The sequence below is a fragment of the Geotrypetes seraphini genome, chromosome 7 (genome assembly GCF_902459505.1).
Source record: "Geotrypetes seraphini chromosome 7, aGeoSer1.1, whole genome shotgun sequence".
Taxonomy (NCBI): Eukaryota; Metazoa; Chordata; class Amphibia; order Gymnophiona; family Dermophiidae; genus Geotrypetes; species Geotrypetes seraphini.
Genome location: NC_047090.1, coordinates 173,714,012 through 173,735,133, shown reverse-complemented (window position 1 = coordinate 173,735,133; position 21,122 = coordinate 173,714,012). Strand labels below are relative to the sequence as shown.

The following is a 21,122-nucleotide window of genomic DNA, read 5'->3' as shown; positions in this document are numbered from 1 at the left end:
TCCAAAAGGTCTTGTTCTGGGCGTTTGGGACTTAGACTAATTTTTGGTCGAGAATGTGATATAAAGATAGACGTGGTTGTGGTCTGGACAATCAAACGCCTGGATGTACAGATAGACAATGTTCTAAAAAAATATTTTTAGACGTACTTTGTGAGAATGGACATTTTCCCGCTGCTGACTTTGGGTGATTAGCGCCCTATGTCCAAATCAGACTTAGACATATCTTTTGATTATGACCCTCCATGTGTGTAATTAAATCAGTAGGTTGTTGTTGTTTTTTTTTTTTATATATACCTGGATAATTAATCTGAAAAATATTCTACATACTGCTCTCCTCTCCACTCCTTGCTGCCCTCCAAAGTCCTCCCTACCATCTTCTAACCCCTTCCTCTGTAATGTCGCCTAGAGCTTGTACAGGTATGTGCGACGCACAAATGGAATAATAATAATAACAGCTTATATACCGCAATACCGTTAAGTTCTATGCGGTTTACAATAGATTAAGCGAGGTACAAATTGATTGAAGAAATAAATAAATAAAAGTTATTTTTTTCAAAAAACGAAGCCTTCATCTGGTTGTAAATATTATTATTATAGGAGCAAGAACGAGTCTGTAGAAACCCACCCTGCTCATAGGCCTCAGAGCTAAAGGCATTCATAACAGCATGGGTGCTAACATTTTGAAAATGTTCAAACACAATACAAATTCCTCCTTCTTGGACACAATAAAGGCGCTTGCTCAGTATTAGGGTGCTAAGCACACACCAAGCATTATTTATACAGGCACACAAATGTAATAGCTATGACCGTTCTTGGCTCATGCCGGTCTTCTTTAGGTTAATTGAACAGCCTTTTTATTGACACGCCAGAAAACGTGAAGTAAGGGATACATATTATGCGCTTATGCCGGTGATCGGTTTCATCCCTCCCAGTTATTCTCTGCCTCTTCTGTAACTACAAATTTTGAAGTTATTTATGATGTAGATTTCGGGCTTGGCCCTCGAAGTGGCCTGTCAGTTTTTAGAAATATATATTAAAAAAAAAAAAAAAAGCACGTTCCTTTTAACGCGTGTACACTAAAACCCACAAACGAGGAAGAAGGAACACATGAGGCCTAGCAGTTACCTCGCAAGTGCCGTTGCCGCTTATGTCGCGGAAGGTGCTGTGTACAATGGCTCTTTTTCATAGGAGGACCTAAATGCTCCAGTCACCCTTTGAGAGGGGGGGGGGCAGGTGCGCCCGAGAAACTCGCTCCGTTGCCTTTCCAACAATAATTCATATACCGACCTCCCCGGTTCGAAATTTGGCGCGGAGGCCACAAGCCAGGCAGCACGCAAGAGCACCGATCACGGAGGAGGCGCCGTGAATCGGTCAGATAGGCACTCCTGGTCTGACGATGCGCATGCGCAGTAAGCAGGGCGGCTGTGTGTCGCTCCCGTTCTTTTTTATTGGTCTGAAACGGGCTGGGTAGGAGCTGGGAGCGTGGCTGCTTTGTGCATTCAGTTAAATAGTAACTATTGTACGCTTTGTGAGTGTGGCAGTGGTTAAAGCTACAACCTCAGCACCCTGAGGTTGTGGGTTCCAATCCACGCTACTCCTTGTGACCCTGGGCAAGTCACTTAATTCCCCATTGCCTAAACAGGCCAGTGGTTCCCAACCCTGTCCTGGAGAAACACCAGGCCAATTGGGTTTTCAGGCTAGCCCTAATGAATATGCATGAAGCAAATTTGCATGCCTATCACTTCCATCATATGCAGATCTCTCTCATGCATATTCATTAGGGCTAGCCTGAAAACCCGATTGGCCTGGTGTTCCTCCAGGACAGGGTTGGGAATCACTGGTGTAGACTGTTTTAAACAAGCAAAGTCTTGCAATACGAGTACATACACGCGTCATCATCACAACTGAGCCGATGGTTCTTTTCTCATTTAGAACAGTGTAGTGACTGTTCTAAATGAGCGAGGTCTTGCAATATAAGTACGTATAGTATTTTGTATTAAAGTTTTTGGGTTGTGGAATGAATCATCTGAGTTTCCATTATTTCCTATGGGGAAATTTGCTTTGATATACGAGTGCTTTGGATTACAAGTATGCTTCTGGAACAAATTATGCTCACAAACCAAGGTTTTACTGTATATTTCTCTTTTCTCAACATGAGGACTTGTCTCTTGGGCCTGTTGTTGCTCACCTTACTCTGTCTAGAACAGTGATTCCCAACCCTGTCCTGGAGGAACACCAGGCCAATCGGGTTTTCAGGCTAGCCCTAATGAATATGCATGAGAGAGATTTGCATATGATGGAAGTGATAGGCATGCAAATTTGCTTCATGCATATTCATTAGGGCTAGCCTGAAAACCCAATTGGCCTGGTGTTCCTCCAGGACAGGGTTGGGAACCACTGGTCTAGAATTCAGGGGTAGGGAACTCTGGTCCTCGAGAGCCGTATTCCCAGTCGGGTTTTCAGGATTTCCCCAATGAATATGCATTGAAAGCAGTGCATGCAAATAGATCTCATGCATATTCATTGGGGAAATCCTGAAAACCCTACTGGAATACGGCTCTCGAGGACCAAAGTTCTCTACCCCTGGTCTAGATCTTAGTTTTTCCCCCAGCCTGCCTTTCTACAGGAGGTACTACAGTATTTATTATTTCTATTACTACCAGGGTCAGATTTATGATCAGGTGGCCCAGAGAAAGAGGACTGAGAAGCAGAGTCCTCCAGCCACAGTTTATGGGTGCATTCAAAATCTAAAGCTCCTAGGAACTCACCAAGGTGGTTAGAACCATAACTTATAGGTTCAGGTAAATTCAGACTCCTCAGCTTTTACATCCGCTAGATTCCAATAACCCTCTTGAAACAATAGCAATCAATAAGAAACTCAAACAGATTCACCAGTGGCTCGACACTAACAGATTAGTTCTTAATGTTAATAAATCAAATGTTATCCTTTTCCTGGAAAGATGGTTCTAAGCTCATTTTTCCAATCATTATCAAGGGTACCACTTTACAGTCAATAAGTAGCATTAAGATCTTAGGGGTTATCTTTGATTATAAATTAACCTATCATGATCACATTAGTAGTATTGTTAAATCAACTTTTTTCAGACTTCGTCAAATCCATTCAGTTTCGAAATTTCTATGTTCAAAGTCTCTTAACATATTAATTCATTCCTTGGTAATTTCTAAAATTGATTATTGCAATGCTCTTTTCAAGGGAATAGCCTAAAATGAAATCAGACATTTACAGATTATCCAAAATGCTTTTGTTAAACTTATAATGAAAGCTAAGAAATTCGATCACTTGACACCTCTCCTTAAGAAAGCGCATTGGCTCCCAGTAGCTCACCTTATATTGTATAAACTAAGTTTGCTTACTTTCAAATCTTTGCAATACAAAACTCCTGCTTTTATTCATAAATTACCGATTCCCTATACCTCAACTAGATTATTGAGGTCAAACGATCAACATTTACTAATTCCCTCACTTAAAATTATTAATACACGGCGGCAATTCATTTTTTCTGTCACAGCCCCTCAAATATAGAACTCACTCCCTATCTATTTAAGGGAAGAACGCAATTTGGACAGATTTAAGTGCAAATTAAAAAGCTTTCTTTTTAAGGATGCATTTGATAATTAGAAAGCCCAACTAGGAGCCTTATTTCAATTGCACTTTATAACTTCTCTGAAGTACATAGATCTCTCCCTCCCCATTGTTTTTGTCCCATAAGTGTCTTATTTACCATCAACAACTTGTATTTCTCTTCCCTTTCATTTTAATACTAGTATTTTAGCCCGTTACATTAACGGGTGCTAGAATATATGTCTGTCTGTCTTTATTTCCGTCTCTCTCTCTCTCTGTCCTGCTGTCTTTCTTTCTGTTTGTCTCTGTCCCTGGCCCCCTTTGTCTGTCTGTCTGTGTCTCTCCCTGTCCCTTTCTTCTTTTCTTTCTGTCTCCCTTCCTCCCCCTGGGGGTAGAATATATGTCTGTCTTTCTTTCTGTTTCTCTCCATACCCCTGTCTTTTTCTTTCTGTCTCTCTTCCTCCCGCTGTCTTTCTTTCTGTCTCTCTCCCTCCCTGGCCCCCTTTGTCTGTCTTTCTGTCTCTCTCCCTGCCCCTGTCCCTTTCATCCTATCTCCTTCCCTACTTCCCTGTCCAGCAGCCGCAGCATTCCATCTCCCTCTATTTACCGCGAGAGGAGCCTGCACGGACCTAACAGCCCGAGCCCCCAGCAGTGTAACCTCCCGGCGGCTCCTCTCACGATCGTCGCCTTCTCCGACGCAGGAGCGGCTCGTGAGAGGAGCCACTGCAGCGTCTTTGAGAAGTTGAAAAAAACTTCGGCCCATCTCCGTGCTCGGCCGTGGCGGCCTGCAGCCGCCGACATCCGCATTGCCGTATTTTTTTTTTTTAGTTGAAAGACGCGGCGGTGGCTCCTCTCATGATCCCCTGCGTCGAAAGTCCGACGCAGGCGGGGATCGTGAGAGTAGCCACCGCTGCGTCTTTCAAAGAACCATAAGCCGCGCATGCGCACTTCCTATGGGTCACTACAGCTCACGGAAAACAGACTCACGCGATGGGAGTGCGCATGCGCAGCCTAGCGTTTTATTATATTAGATGTTTGTAAGGTTGGTCTTTAATATATCTTATAAGATCTAGTTTTTGTCATTTGTTTTATTGTTCCCTAAAAATCTGTAATTTTATTGATGTGTACATCGCTTAGAATTTTGAATAAGCGATCAATCAAATTTATATTAAACTTGAAACTTATCATTTCTATAGTATGTACATTGAATTCATTATAGTTGAGGGTGATTTTGTGACAGTCCAAGTATGCACATCAGTTCTACCTGTTTTCAAAAGGAAAATGCAAGTAGAGGAGTGGCCTAGTGGTTAGAACAGCTGCCACTCAATAACGGAGAAAACCCCAGGGAGGAAGTCAGGTGGAAAGGAACCAAGCCATCAAGTGCAGAGACTGCAGATTGGGGTGCAGCAGCAAACCCCAAGTCTGAGACAGCAGAGACAGAAATACAGGCAGCAGAAAAAAGTTCCCAGACACTGAGTTAGAGAAGAGAGAATCACGGCTGCCTGGGCCACTGAGGCGCTATTAAAATCATAGCAGCGTGCGTCGATCAGAGGTGCACGAGAGTTTTCAGAATCAGAGGAAAGGGAGGGAAATATCTGCCCGTCCAATACAGAAGGAAAGCATCCGCCTCGAGACATCTGGGGAGTAGATCCTCGAACAAAAGTGGGGCAACTTGTGATTCAGGGGCAAAACGAACAGGTCTATCTGCGGAGTTCCCCATCGAGCAAACACCTGACGCAGAGTTGAGGAATGGAGCGACCACTCATGCGGCTGAAGGAGGCGATTTAACCTGTCTGCCAGTTTTGCTCGCCCTGGATGTAGACCGCACGAAGGAAGATGTTGTGGCGTATCGCCCACTCACAAAGCCAAATAACTTTTTTGCAGAGCGACAGGGAACCCCGTACCCCTTTGCTTGTTCACATAATACATCGCCACCTGGTTGTCCGTATGCACCAGGAACATTTGATCCTACAGCAAGTGACGAAAAGCTACCATTGCCCTGTAAATGGCCCGGAGCTCCAGTAGGTTGATGTGGCAGGGACAGTCCGCATCCGACCAAGGACCCTAAGTCCGAAGGCTGTCGAGATGAGCCCCCCAGGCATACGCCGAGGAGTCCGTCATTAGGACTTTCCGAGGCGGGGGCACGAGAAATAGTAAACCTCTTGAAAGATTGGAAGAGTCGGTCCACCAACGGAGCAAGCGTCTCAAGGAAGGAGTCACCGCAATGTGCTGAGATACGGGATCCCAATCCTGCCTCCACTGGGATGCCAGAGTCCACTGCAGTCTGGCAAAGGGCGTCACATGAACGGTGGAGGCCATGTGCCCCAAGAGGATCATCATCTGCCTGGCCGAGACCGAAGCCCTCAGGGAAACCTGTTGACTGAGCCGAACGAGGGTAGCTTGCCGAGACTGAGGCAGAAACGACCGGAGGCGAACCGTGTCCAGCACGGCTCCAATAAACTTCAGGGACTGAGAGGGGCACAACTGGGACTTTGGGAAGTTGACCTCGAACCCCAGACGCTGAAGGAAGATAATAGTCTGACGGGTCACTGAGATAACCCCGTCCCTCGATGGTGCCTTGATTAACCAGTCGTCGAGGTACTGGAACACCTGGAGACCCCAAAACCTCAGAGCTGCCGCCACCACCACGAGGCATTTCGTGAAGACCCGTGGGGATGAAGTGAGCCCGAACGGGAGGACCCGATATTGCAGATGAAGGTCCCCCACCCGAAAGCGAAGGAAGCGTCGAAAGGCCGGGTGGATCAGCACATGAGTGTAAGCCTTCTTAAGGTCTAGCGAACACAACCAGTCCCCCTCTTCCATCAAGGGATATAAAGTGGGAAGAAAGAGCATGCGGAACTTCTCCTTGACCAGGAAGTTGTTCAGCCCCCGGAGATCCAAAATGGGGCGAAGGTCCCCGGTCTTTTTGGGAACCAGAAAGTACTTGGAGTAAAACCTGGAGCCCCGCTGACAACAGGGGACCTCCTCCACCACCTGGAGGCGAAGGAGGGCCTGAGCCTCCCGGAGAAGCAGGGGAAGTTGTGCGCCGCTCGAAGGATACTCTTTTGGGGGTCGGTCCGGAGGTGAGGACTGGAAATGGAGCGAATACCCCTCCCTGATGACGGAGAGGACCCAATGGTCCGCAGTGATCAGAGCCCAGCAGTGAGAGAAAGCACTGAGACGGCCCGAGGGTGGAGGCCAGCACCCTCCTGCCCAGCCAGTCAAAAGGATGGCGCCGGCTTGGCCGCAGCCGGGGTCTGCGGCTTCGGCGGGGCCCTCTGCTGCTGTGGACGCCTCGGAGGTCTAGAAAACGCCAGCATCAATTTCTGCGGGTAGTGCCGAGGCAATCTATATGACTTGGGAGAAGCAGGCTTCGCCTTGGCCCGGACCAGGGAAGCAAAAGTGTGCTCGTGCTCCGAGAGGTGCTTGGTGGCCGCCTCGATGGAGTCATCAAAGAGTTTGTTGCCCAAGCACGGGATATTCGCCAACCGGTCCTGCAGATTCGGGTCCATATCAACTATAAGCAATCACGCCAAGCGACGCATGGCCACAGCGAAGGCAGAGACCCTAGAAGAAAGTTCAAAAGCATCATACGAAGCCTGTAACATGTAAGCCAAAACTGCGAAAGGGTATCCAGAAGCCGGCGGAAATCAGCACAGCGGTGGACCGGCAAGTCATCCTGAAAAGACGGCAGAGATTTAATGCACTGCTTAAGATAGAATGTGAAAGTAAAGTTGTAATTAAGGACCCTGTTAGCCATCATAGAATTTTGATACAGGCGCCTACCAAACTTATCCATAGTCCTTCCCCCCCCCGGCCGGTCGGGACAGCCACGTAGACCTTAGAAGGGTGAGACTTCTTGAGGGAAGACTCCACCACCAAAGACTGGTGGGAAAGTGGAGCCTTCTCGAACCCCTTACAGGGGACCGTCCGGTACCGAGACTCCATTTTAGACGGAATGGCTGGGATAGCATACGGAGTCTCCAGGTTGCAGAAAAAAGTTTGTTGCAACACCGGATTCAAGGGGAGCTGCAAGGACTCCTTAGGAGGATAGGGAAGTTCAATCTCCTCCAAGTATTCCTTGGTATAGCGGGAATCTGACTGGCGGTCCAAATTCAACGCCTTCCCCATGTTCAGAACGAATCTGGTGAAAAAAAAGGGCTTGCTCTCAGACCGCTCCTCAAGGGGGGAGGTCGAGCGAGACTGCAAAGCAGCAGAAAGAGAGGGGGAAGCCTCCCAGGAGTACTGCGCCGGCATGTCAGTGTCAACAAGCACTGATGTTGAAGAAGCCCCACTGAAAGAACGGGGGGGAGTCAAGGACAGCTTGCGCTTAGAGGTCCCTGCAGGCAAAGACCCAGGGGTCCGAGGACCGACGAAGCCCCCCTTGGGAGTCCCGGGAAGACGACAAGCATCGGGAAAAAGAGGCCGAAGCTGCCGATGCCCCATGGGAAGGAGTCTGAGACCGCACCGGTGACCGCCGGAGACTCGGATCCGACAATACCAGGTCCGAGGCTTTAATGGACCTGGTCCAGTGCGGGTCAGTGATCAAAATTACGTGACCGCACTGAGTGCACTTTTTAAACCCGGTCAAGGGCTGGGACGTAAGTCAAAAAGGAGGGCCGCGGCCACGCGAGGTCAGGCGGCCAAGGCAAACCGGGAAACCCCTGATTCGCCGAGAACACGAAACTAGAAAACAACAAAGAACAAAGCGACTCCCGAACTAAGTGAAAAAAAAAGAAGCCACGGTGCAAGAAAGGCACATAGAAAAAACACAGAGAAGAGAGACAGGGCTTTCTGGTTCTGCAGAAAACTAAGAACTGAAGACCACGAGGAGGGGACGCGCCCTCTAGTGGAGCGGGAAGGCACATGCATGCGTGGTACAGCACTAGCAAACTTTGAGATCTTCAATCAAGTTTGCTTGAAAAGCTGTCTGCGACAGGGCTCCGTGGATGACGTCACACACATGTAGAGAATATGCTGCCTGCTTGTCCTGGGATAAACTGTAGTCTATACCTAAGTGTGGCCAGGCATACCGTTGAGGCTCCTATAGCAATAAAAAAATTGCAGAGGTGGGGGAAATGGGGGGAGGGACTCGACCCTTTCCAGAGTGACACCTCCTCCAAGGTCGGCAGGAGCCCCAAGAGGGTCCCCTAGTCTCAATCCAGACAGCACAAAGGGACAAGATAAAAGTCACTAATCAGATCTAACAGGCCCTACCTAGCTAAAGGAAAGACTGCACAGGCTTACTACTGCACCTGCTGGAGACTGAGAACAAACTGATTGTAGATGAGACTGCACAGCCCACTTGTACTGATGCCAAAAGTCATTATGTCTCAAGTCACCTGCTGGCAGAGGAGCATAAACCCATCCATTCTGATCTGGTCTACAGGGACGCTAAATAACCACCTTTTTTTACTCTTAGCCATGCAAACAAATGGTTTCAAGAGTCACAATAGTGGAAAAAATGTTTATTAGTATAGGAAAACAAAGATCTGTTTGGAACAAAGAAAAAGACACAGATAAGGATTTTGTACTGTATTTCAGTTTGGTAATCTATTACATACATTGTTAAAGATATGTAGAACGATACAGTACATATTAAACAAGCAGTTTTCAAATTTTCATGTTATGAAAGATTTGGCATGTTTGTTTTAGGCACACCAAAACTGTAACCATTTTCCAGCTAGACATCTCTCCAAGATATTTGTTATAATACAAGCTTATTGATTTTGAAATCTGAACTCCCTTAGAAATAGCAAACCTGACTAACTCCACTGCTTCCAGTTACTCAGAATGAAAAGTAAGGTACTGAATGCTAACTTCTGTGCATCATTCAACATTATGTTTATAACCATCTTCGCTAGCACTGGGCTAGCATGGTCTCGATTCTCCTCTCCAGGAAGACAAACACTCCATTTAATAGTCATCTTAAAAGGCCCTGTGGATCAAATATGGAGACGTTTAAGGGAACATTCATACTACTCAAAACATTGGAAAATTGTGCTCACATTTGAGTATGGAATCTGGAAGAAACGTAACAGAAAAGCAAGTTCCATGCCCAGTGCACAGAGCCTTGGCTGACTGGGATCTATCCAGACCCACTGCCATAGCCCCCTGTCTACACAGGATGCTGCTGTTTCCTTTCCACTTTTTAAAAAATCTTTTTAACCTTAATCAGAGTTGGCCCAACCACTCTTTTCCTTTCTTGTCCTCTCACTTAGGGAGCACAGGGAGGCTAAAGGGAAGACAAGAATGAAGGATAGTGATCCAAATTCCTCCAACACACACCCTTAGCATTCAAGTCAGTCATTGGGAAGGGCCAGAATCATTCCACCGCCCCATGGACCAGTCCACTAACAAGACCCTATGAACTTAGCCCACAGTTGCACATCTATGTGTGTCATACTGGGTATGGTCCACAAATTTCTGTTCTCTGTCTACATCTGCTGGTGAGGGAGATGGGCTAAACCCATGTACCTGCACTGGCTGGGCAATAAGGAAAATTAAATTAGAGCAAAAAACCACCACAGAAATCAATTATTTTGCTCCAAACATCTGGGTGCTTTGCTCTCAGCAAGTCTCTTTAAAGTTACAGACAGAGTAGTATACTTCTGTTGGAATTAGCGTATGCCAAGCAGGTCATCGATAGAGTCTACTCAGCCGTAGGTATCTTCCATGTGTTCTTCCCTCTCTGCCATAAACAACTTGCCAATGATGGTACAAGTGTAACATGGAGTCAGAGGGCTTTTAAATAGACCCCCACATGATATTTCTATAATCTAGAACTTACAGCTTTAAAAGCGGCATTGTGTTCACACAGGATGAGATTTACACATGGTCCATTATGTCAGAATCTGCAAAGAAAAATGTAAGGTTGAAATATTAGGGGGAGGGAGGTACAAAAAGCCTGGCCACCCAGGTGATAACTGCCCAGTCATATAAAAGAAACTCCAGCTGCAGTCTGATGCTCAAGTGCTAAATGTAAAAGACCAAGCAAAGTCTCAGTCACCAAGTTATGGAGGAGGGAATGGCAGGTACAACCTGGTAGAATCTCAACTTTCAGCTTGCAGAGTAGCAAGAGCTGCCATGTCCCGAAGGAGTATTAGAATAGGAATAGAATAGTAAGGATTTTGAGGCAAGATATGAGCAAGAAATTGATCAATGTAGTGAAAGAGAAACAAAAAAATATATACCTCACTTGAAGCCCAGAATGATGAAGTTACGACTATCTTATTTTGGTCACACCATCAGAAGGGAGAAATCACTGGAGAAGGACATCATGTTTGGGAAGATCGAAGGAACCAAAGAGGACGACCTGCAATCAGATGGCTGGACATGTTGAAAACAACCATGGGGATGATGCTGGAAGACCTTTCCGGACTAGCACAAAACCGATTTCTTTATAGATCCGCAATTCATCAAGACACTAGGTCTCGAACACGAGTCGATGGCACCTAACAACAACAATATAAAAGCAAAGTTCTTCCTCCAGCTCTCAAAACAGCAAAATAAGCAAACAAGAAAGAAAAAAAATATAATAAAAAATTCTGTATGTAGGTCCTTAACCTTTTCTTATCGTGAGTCCTGGATGACAGGACATTCCAAAAATGTAGTTGCCATCGTGGATAAACAGACTGTATGGACTAGAGTCAGGAACACAAAATATTTGAATTTACAGACTTATGACTTATTTATATTATGTTTACAATAGCCATAAATGATAACGGTGAATAATACAAAACTTTGCTAAAATAATTACGATTGGAACCAGCGTAACGTAAAATTTATTACGCTATGAAAAAGTTAATATTTTACTTTCTAAATATTTTTCTATTCTGAACATTATTGAGCATTGCAAACACAGTAAATCTTGGTAGAGAAAAACCAATGTGGCCCACTTAAGTCTGAGCGGTATTTAAAACTAAGCTCACCGTTATTTCTTCTATAAAATTAAACCCTGGTTATATCATCATCAACATCCTCCCTTTCAAACTTGTTTTTGTACTCACCCAAGATGAAATCTGATACCCATGAAACAGTGGGGCCATTTGCAAACATAAGTTTCTAACAAAATGGATATGCAGATTTATTTTCCTCCTGCCATGGCAAAAATTGACAAACTGACCCCCCTAACCCCAGGTCACTGTGGCTTACTTATAGTACGCAGTATTCAGAAATGTGCTGTATACTGCTGCCATTGCTGCAGTTATTTGCCATCATTGTCACTTCTAGAGGGAAGTGTGGTTCAAATACCCCCTCTAGTTATTTGCCCCTGCCATAGGCGAAATGTGGCCACACCTGGCACCATTTTTATCAATATTTGTTCAATAAATTTCTTACTACTTATACCTTCTGATATATCTGTTTGATTAAATTACTGAGCAGGAATTGTCTCTTGAATGTTTTCATGTACAGTGCTGCATATGTTTAGCAGCATTATAGAAATGATAAGTAATAGTAGTGGACTGCTTTGTTTCTGCACTGCTTGAGCACTGGCAGATCATTGCCTCCTTCAACAAAAGAGTTTAAAACCAAAAAAATAAAAAATCATTTTTCTCTTGCTCCTCTTTTATTCTCACGTGATGCAGTATTATTATAAACTGCACTGGTTGCCAATAGAGAGGCAAGAGTGATCTTTAAGTTCAGCTTTATATGTTGTTGGTTATTTTTAAACTTTATTTAAGTCATCTTGAAACAAGGCACAATGAACAACAAGCAGTGCAAATACACAGCATCCAATACAGAAACAATAAAGGTCAGAACAACAATGCAAACAAAAGCAATAAGCATGAGGTCTTGCTTTATATGTTTTAAGGCTCTCAGTGAGTTATTACCCAGTTATCTCATGGATCATTTAAAATTTGACAATAGAAAACATCTACGTGATCTTCAGCTCTTTGCTTTTCCTTCTGTAAAAGGCACATGTGTATAAACGTTTCTTTAGTAAGATCTTAGCGTATCAGGCAGCATTACAGGATAAACAAGTTAGTATGTATCTTTCTATCTCTACTTATCTGGGATTTAGAAAATCTATGAAGACTGATCTATTTGACAAATATTTTAACTATGCTGTGCACACTTGTATTTTAATTTTTGTTAACCACACAGAACCGCAAGGTACCTGCGGTATATAAGAAATTTTGTTGTTACTTCAACAATCCCTCAACATTTAACAGCTGATCCAAATTCTGTCTGCTAACCTTGCACTCATCTCTCCTGCCCTGTGTGTCTCCCCTCCCCTAACCCCCCTCCACAATGTACTCTACATTACACAGTGACTGCACATCATCTGGCAATAGGAGTTAGCAGAAAAGTGATTTCAAGTATGCCTGCATGCTGATGTCTGAATAAAGATGCATATGGATGCCATAGAGCGAAGCAAACCTCTTGGAGCTCCTTATTCTTGCTTCTCTACCTCCAGGTCTTACATGCTTGTAGATGGACAACACAGGCATGCCTTTGAAGGAGGGTATCGGTTATAGTAGTTCAGCATCAAAGGAGCAACTGTGTACAATCAGTCCTCCTTCCAAATACCTAAGCATATACAACATTTAAACCTGAAAGCCATACCCAACATGCTGCTGCAACTTCATCCTGGTGAGTCCTGTTGACCTCTGGAAAACACAACATCTGGCCACAGTCTAAGAACTATCTGTAGAAGAAGTTGTGGACTGTTTAAAACTCCTTGTTTAATATAACAGCCTTCTGAATAATAGCACTACCAACCGTGCCTTTCTTCTAATGGCTTAAGTTTCAGAGCAGAACAAGGAGTGCAATTATTTTAGAAATAGAAGGTGGACAGTAGTGCTGCCCACTTCGGTGAATCGATCCATTAAAAAAAAAAAAAAAAAAAAAAATCTGACTCACTGATTCAGTGAGTCCCGAGTCTCCTGATAAATGTCCCAGTAGCCTAAAGCAGCAGCAGTGGCCAACAGGCAGAGGCAGCACGGTGAACAGGCTGCTCCTGGTCTGCCCTGCTAGGGCCTTCCTTCTGCCGCATCACTGATGATGAAAACGAGGCAAATCCTGGTGGAGGCAGGCTGCGGGCAGCCTGTTCACCTTGCTGCCTCAGCCGGTCACCGCCACTGCTACTTTAGGAGACCCAAGTGTGTGTGTGAGGGGAGGGGGGGGCAATCGGGAGGTGCTGCACAGGGAACAGAAGGAATGGAAAGCTGCTGCACGGGGGGTGGGGGGAGAGGAAGAATTTTTGGACATGGAGTGGAGGAGAGGAAGGAAGAGATGCAACAGAGGTAGAAAGGGGTGAGGGAGAAATCCTGCATATGGTGGAGAGGGAGACATGCATAGAGAAGAGAGAAATATTGGACATACGGTAGAGAGCAGGGAGAGATGGTGCATGGGGACAAAGAAATGTTGCACATTATAATGGAGGGGAGGAAGGGAGAGATGCTTCATGGAGGGGAATAGAAAGGTTTGACCCAGGGCATAAGGCGGAGAGAGAGGAGAGATGGACAGTGGGAAAGAAACAGAAATGTTGGACATGACAGTAGAAGGGAAGATAAAGATGAAAATGAATGGTGAGCACAGCGAAAGAAGAAAATGTCAAATGGGTACAGAGACCCTGGTGAGCTAGTTAACAGAAGTCAAACAGAAACCAGAGCCTAGGAACAACATTGAATAATAAAATGACCAAAAAAAAGGGTAGAAAAATAATTTTATTTTCTATTTTATGATTACAATATGTCAGATTTGAAATGTGTATCCTGCCAGAGCTGGTGTTAAACAGCAAGCATGAACTAGGACCTAACAGAGAGGAAAAGTCTTTTTTGTTTTGTTTATACCACAGCACCAGAGGGTAAAGGGGGATTGGGTGGGTGAAGAGGCTACAAAATAAATGTTTGAAAAAAAAAAAAAAACCCAAAAATCAAAAACCCCCACAACACCCGATTGGGTGGGAAAAGTGAATTAAATAAAAAAAATCAATAGGCTGAAACGAAAAATTTTTCCCTGAATCAAGCAGCACTAGTGGACAGAGCTGTCAGACTGCCAACTTCTAGGAGACACAAAGGATCCAGTTTCTACCCATTTTAATAGAGCCAAACCCAGAGCATTGTGCGGGCTGAGATCAAATAAGCCAAAACTTTGCTCATGACTGATGTCATAGAGATCATTGGCTAAATAATCCACTTCAGTTAATAGGAGCTGGGGTAAAGGCTCGCCCTCCGACAGCTCAAGCCTCCATAACCTGGTATGACAAGCGCGTGTCACAAATGAATCTGCTGCAGCTGCTTTAATTCCCAAGACCAGTGCTTCGAATTGTCTTAAGAATCGCATCCACTCTGCAATCTTGCATATCCTTTAATACCACACCTCCCTCACTTGGTAAGGACATGCACTTGTTATCTGTGCTACCATGGAAATCTACCTTGGCAACACTCCTGTGCCACTGGATTCAGCGAAGCCAGAGTCTTGGCCACTTTAAAGGAACCCTCAGGAGCATCCCAATGCTCCATGACTAAAACTCTCATATCAGGATGCTGGGGCAATGAAGATGACTGGGTTCACTCTGCTCTGTATAGAGCAGGTAGCAGACGGAACATTTTGGGAGCCTAAGTTTAACTCCCACAGAGAGTCAGTAATAAGCTCTAACAGAGCTGAAGGTTTGAATAGTCAGCTAACCGTAGGGTCATCGCCCTGATTGAGAACCACCACTGTATCTTGTGTACTCACACCTGCCTGTGACCCTGCATCTCCCAGCAGGGAGGGCTCGCTCTGTGACAGTAAAGGCATACAGATAGAGCCATCATCCTCCATCTGAAAGGCCCACCACATACTGACCAGCCTCTTAAACTGAGCTAGATGTGCCCTGGGAGCCCCCTTGTGCATCTCCTGGTGCGCTGCCAGACATCCCCTGGGGATCTCATCCATCCAGATAAACTCTCCACATCAGATTGACAAATTCAAGAAAAAAAAATGCCATATTAGAAACACAGTCTCCTTTAGATGACTCCAGCTTGCATCTCTTGGGCTCCACGGCCTTCATTATCCTGCGCTTAGGTAGACCACCATTCCGGGGTTCTGGAAGGAATTTACTCCCAGCCAATAGACCCCTCCCTCCCCTCCTTGACCACTCCTCAGCCCTAGAGAGCAAAGGGGAAGCAAAGTCAGTTGCTCCCATCCACTTCATGTGTTGCGTGGCACATGGTGCAAAGGCCTTCGGGCACCCATCCAGCTTAAAACTGGCATGAAACAAGATTAAAAGAGCCTGAGGACTCCATCCCTGCTAGTTTGAGGCAAAACGAAGTGAAGGTTCTGGAAAACTTTAAAAAAAAATCTAATTGGGAAATCTAATAAGGCCAAAGCAGCAGTGTTTTGGCGTAAATAGCACCAAAATGTCTTAACTAAAACAGAAAATTGATTTTGGAGGTGGGGATCCCTAAATGAAGGGGGAGTAACATGAAAAACAGCTTTTAAAGACAACTTCTCTCCCTCTCTGCAATTTTCCTATTAGGCTGCAATAGCTTTACTCACTGTGACCTGTGCTGGAAATGTACTGCAGTCTGCCTCAGCTCTTAAAATAGCTGGATCTGAGAATACAAATCACTGCTCCGATTGGACTGTTCCTCCAACACTGAATCTTCAGGCTGCCAGTTGGACCAAAGCCTGACAGATCCTCTAACCCCTATGGACTCGCATATGCAAAAAGGGGGGGTGCAAAATGCAGACAGCACCCTGCAGAGCTCCCTACGTATGCCTGACAGCCTGAGCTCAAGCTCCTGTGACCCAGTAGGTGAGCAAAGCTACTAGGAGACCGGCCCCTGAGCTCCACAAAAATTTCTGCATGCATGTTAACAGGTACCACAGAGGATATCTGTTTCTTCTCCACACAGGCAGAGCTTGATCCTTGAAATGGGGAGCTCTGAGCACCAAAAGCTGCCCAAAACCCATTTATTTAAACAATATAATATACATTATTGATTTTCATGTTATCATGTAATTATAATGTACTTTTTATCTGCACTTATTTTAGTTGATATTTTGTTATCCTTATTCATTAGTTTTAATGCTTGTATCCGTTACTCTGATTTTATTATGTTTGATATTATGTTGTATGCTGAATACCTAATTATGTAAACCGCTCTGAACTGCTGGTTAGGCGGTATATAAAAATAAATTATTATTAAAAAATAAAGAAATATACAGAGCAGATCAGAAAGACTCTTTCCAGCTTGCATGCCAAAGGAAAAACTGAAGGGGGCAGCAGAGCCCTCTGGTGAGAAAATGAAAGGCTGGAATGGATTCCTTCTGCAGAACTCCAGCATGGGGAGTTTACCTGTCCACCCAGAATGTCACACCTACTGCAGTGGAAAAAGCACTAAAGGAAGAGGATAGCAGAGAGAGGGAAATAAAACTTAACAGAACACAGGAAAAAAAAGGACTAAGAAGCATGTAAAAGAAAGATGGATATCTAGCCTAGAGAAAAGTGGGGAGTTGTGTGATGTCACCTTGGTGAGAGGAGCACTGGGCTGTGGAAAGCTTGGGGAAAAAAGTGGGGTTTGTGGACAGAAAAGCTGTATAAAAACTAAAAATATGCAAAATATTGTACATCGGAATTTTCAAAGTTCTTCACCACAATTAGAAACATGATGGCCCATCTAGTCTATCTGCAGTAACCATTCTCTCTCGGAGAGATCCCACGTGCCTATCCCAGGTCCTCTTGAATTCAGACACAGTTTCTGTCCCCCCCCCCCACCATCTGTGTTCTGGGAGGCTGTTCCACGCCATCTACCACCCTTTTCTTAGATTACCCCTGAGCCTGTCACCTCTTAACTTCATCCTATGGCCTCTCATGGCAGTTTCCTTTCAAATGAAAGAGACTCCACTCATGCGCATTTATATTAGGTGAGTATTTAAACGTCTCCATCCTATCTCCCCTCTCCCGCCTTTCCTCCACAGTAATTCAGATCGAGAGCTTTAAGTCTGTCCCCTGACGCCCTACCACTTTCTTGACCCATAGTATCGTAACCTCAATTTCCTTCTCGCCGCCCCGCGTCCTTCTTCTCCAAGCCGCGGCAGCGATTCCCGCCGGGCACGCGCCACGCAGCCCATTCCAACGCCTGCGCGCTGCGTCGCCGTTTGCCGCGCAGGGGACTCGCTGCCGCGGCTTCGTAAAAAGAGCCCGCCCCCCTCCCCTCTCTGCTTGATACGCGAACCACGCCGCTTACTTGTACAGCCCATACATTCCCCACAACTTCTTATAGAAGCTAAATTAACAAAAAGAAACCCTTCCACGCACACGATTTGCCTACGAGACTGGGTTTTTTTTTTCCAGAGAAGGTTCGAAAACTATAAAAGAACTTAGAAGCTGCTCAATTGACTCGTACCACGTGGCACCCGCGAGCTCCGGAGCTATCAGCGCCCGCACATCTCCCCCCCCCCCCCCCGAATCTCTCGCTATGCTCCCGAAACGCACCCCAGCTCCGTGCGCAGTAAAAATCTCCGCGAACGCTAAAACGACCAAAAAAAACCCAAAACATATTACTGTAGAGGAAGGCACCGTCTCACCTACCACATACAAAGAACGAGACTGCACACGCGCTTCGGGGTACGTCACGTCCGCTTCGCCCACACCTATACTGTACATCTGTTTACACTCTTTCTATTGGCTCGCTGAGAGGCTGCCTTTGATTGGCTAATAGTCGACCTTGTTACTACCCCCAACGGGCGTGGCTATTTCTTTTTATGACAGGTATACGTTTTTCCCACTCATTACGTAGTACAGCGAGATAAGCGAGTACCTGACTACAGTAGACGCATGCAATATCAAAGTATAATTCAGATCTTGTACAGAATTAAAGGTTAATAAACTAAAAAACAAAGAAAGATAGAATGTAATGTAATAGCTTAACGCAAACAAAAAAAGTCCAACAGAACTGCAGTGATATATCAAACAAGGAACAAAGGAAAAAAACTGCAGGAATGGTGTACAAGACGCCAAGTCTTTCATGAACACATATTAAAAATAAACATAAACCGGTTTGTATCCAAAAAGGTTAGAGAGCCCGCACCCGACACTGTCTGTGTTTCGAAGAAACACTCCTTCCTCAGAGATCCCAAAAAGTATGCGCACGGTTTACGAGTGCACCGGTTTGCGAATGTTTTGCAAAACATTTGCAAAATAAGCACCTCGGAAACCGAGCGTGGCTCAATTTACGAGTCCCCCCCCCCCCCGCAATCCGGCTCCCTTCCCCCTTCGATTCGGCACCCTCCTCCTGTGATACGCCCCTCCCCCCTGAAGCGATCCTGCACCCCCCCCCTGACTCGATTGGGCACCCCCCACCGCTTCTTACAATCATCTGGGCACTGGCACCGGCATGTCCTGTGCATGGTGCCGGTGCCCGAAGATCGGCCTCCTCTTCTGCTGGGCCTTGAGCATCTGAGGGGTGCCCAATCGCAGCGGGGGGATGCCCGATTGTGGCAGGAGAGTGCCCATTCAAGTCAAGGGGGTGCAGGATCGCGTCAGGGGGGGTGCCAGATCGTGGTGAGGGGGTGCCGGATCGCGGAGGGGGAGGGTACCAGATCGCAGGGGGCACCTTCGGGGGAAGCAATGCTGGTTCTCGTAGGGGGGGGGGGGAACGTATCAAAGCGAGTTTCTCCATAGGAAATAATGGAAACTCGCTTTGATAAACGAGCATGTTGGATTACGAGCATGCTTCTGGAACGGATTACGCTCGTAATCCAAGGTACCACTGTATTTTGTTTTTTAAAGATATATTGTCTCCAGTTGTTCTCCATAAGGTTCCCCAGTACATGACACACTTTTTGGACCCCTGAGGAAGGAGTGTTTCTTTGAAACACGGACCGTGTCAGGTCCGGGTTCTCTAATCTTTTTGGATTCAAACCGTTTTATGTTCATTTTTAATGTGTGTTCATGAAAGACTTGGCGTCTTGTTCACCATTCCTGCAGTTTTTTTTCCTTTTCCATGTAATAGCTTAACACATCATAAGAATAGCCATACTGGGTCAGACCAAGAGTCAATATAGCGAGTCCAATCCAATATCTTGTTTCCACAGTGGCAATCAAAGTCACAAGTACATGGCAGAAACCCAAATCGTAGCAATATTTTCATGCTACTGATCTAGGGCAAGCAGAGGCTACCCACTGCACAAATCCCACAATTTTTTTATTTTATTTTATTTTAATAGTTTTCAATCATTTACATTGTCATAATGAACAAAAATAAAAAAAGGCATTCATTAACTTTAAGTTTTACATAATCAATTCCATACATAATTCCTTTCCAAACCCACATTAATGGGGAGACATACTACAATTTCAAATCAAAATTTTTGAGTAAAGAAAAGGAATAAATTCAGGATCCACCCTCATGGATCTCAATGCATTCCTAACTTAATAGGGATTATTCATTTTCTCCTCTTATTCTCAGTGGTGAAACAAAAATCACACTTCTTAGATAATAAATCATTTCTTTTCTCTAGCAATTAAAAATTGCTGTAGTTGTATGGGATCCCAAAATACAAATTCAATGTCTTGTAACTTAATAAGACATTTTGAAGAGCCGGCTATTACAGCCTTCACAGACAGACCACTCGACTCTCTTTATGCTGATACAAATAATATGAGTTTAATAATCAAATAGCAATAGCTTACAGGAACAAATCACACAGCATACAGAATAATAGAGCATATACCAGGCTGGCCAGGCTGATGGAGAACTTCCAAAGAGTTCTGAAACTACGATCCGGGGAGCTTTCTTTTATGATTCTGACAGCTCTGGCCCACGTTGGTGCATGTTACATTTCACACTTTCATTGGTTAATCATATTCCTTATCTCATTTATTAATCTATGGATTGGTTAATATAATTGAGTGATACTGCATCATGCCTCTTTCCATCTAATTCTACCCTCATTTCTCCATAAGTGTTCTTTTAATATATCAAGAACCTCCCTTGAGCACAAGGGCCTAACGGCTTTTCAGTTCTGTGGTTAGCCTTCTTGTACACTCATATTCGTGGTTCGTCTTTCTTCTTGTGAAACTTCCATAAAGTTATCATGCTACTTATATTTTTCACCAGAATTATTTTTTTCTCTAACTGCGCCTTCTGGTTGCCTTTGCTTCTAAGAAAAAGCAGAAGTGGGTTCTGGTCAGAGAGCACAAAAGTGTCTTTCAGAGTTGACAGTTTCTAGTCAGAGACCATATTTTGCTTTTTCCAGCAACCATTTTAGGTCTTAGCTGTATTGGCCTTGCTTTGGCCTGCTACTGCTGTAACAGGGAATTCTCGGGGGTCTTCACCTGAGCTTACAGGACTTTCCCTCCCCTTCCTCAATTTACACGGAAATTTTAAATACATTGATGCCTCAAGAGCTAAAACTCTAACTTTTAATTTAAAAAATTATTTCCTCCTAATTGAGTAGCTACGATTTCTAAACAGAAATTACATACTGGCAAGGTACCACATTCTGGTCACATGCAAGGCACAGACCTTCAGCAAATATGAAACAAGGGACTACAGATCAATAATAAGATAGGGTTACCAGATGTCTGGATTTCCCCAGA

The 21,122-nt window shown here is 44.8% G+C and overlaps 1 protein-coding gene and 1 long non-coding RNA gene across 3 annotated transcripts in view; both read right to left on the bottom strand.

Annotated features, from left to right (window-relative positions):
• SPC25 (SPC25 component of NDC80 kinetochore complex) overlaps window positions 1-17,582 on the bottom strand; it is a 59,527-nt gene extending 41,945 nt beyond the window's left edge. The window contains exons 1-2 of one of the 2 annotated variants that reach the window (XM_033952431.1): window positions 17,568-17,582; window positions 13,154-13,235 (exon numbers count right to left, since the gene is read on the bottom strand). In XM_033952431.1, coding sequence (XP_033808322.1) covers window positions 13,154-13,176 — 23 coding nt within the window. In that variant the 5' untranslated portion in view covers window positions 13,177-13,235; window positions 17,568-17,582. Of the gene's footprint in view, window positions 1-1,125; window positions 1,455-13,153; window positions 13,236-17,567 lie in introns of those variants that run through there. The other variant, XM_033952432.1, reaches the window with a different exon arrangement.
• LOC117363899 lies at window positions 9,037-10,837 on the bottom strand. The gene is made up of 3 exons (XR_004540149.1): window positions 10,777-10,837; window positions 10,374-10,437; window positions 9,037-9,521 (listed from the first exon to the last, which is right to left on the bottom strand). It is a non-coding gene; the product is annotated as an uncharacterized LOC117363899 (long non-coding RNA).
• Window positions 17,583-21,122: the final 3,540 nt, after the last annotated feature.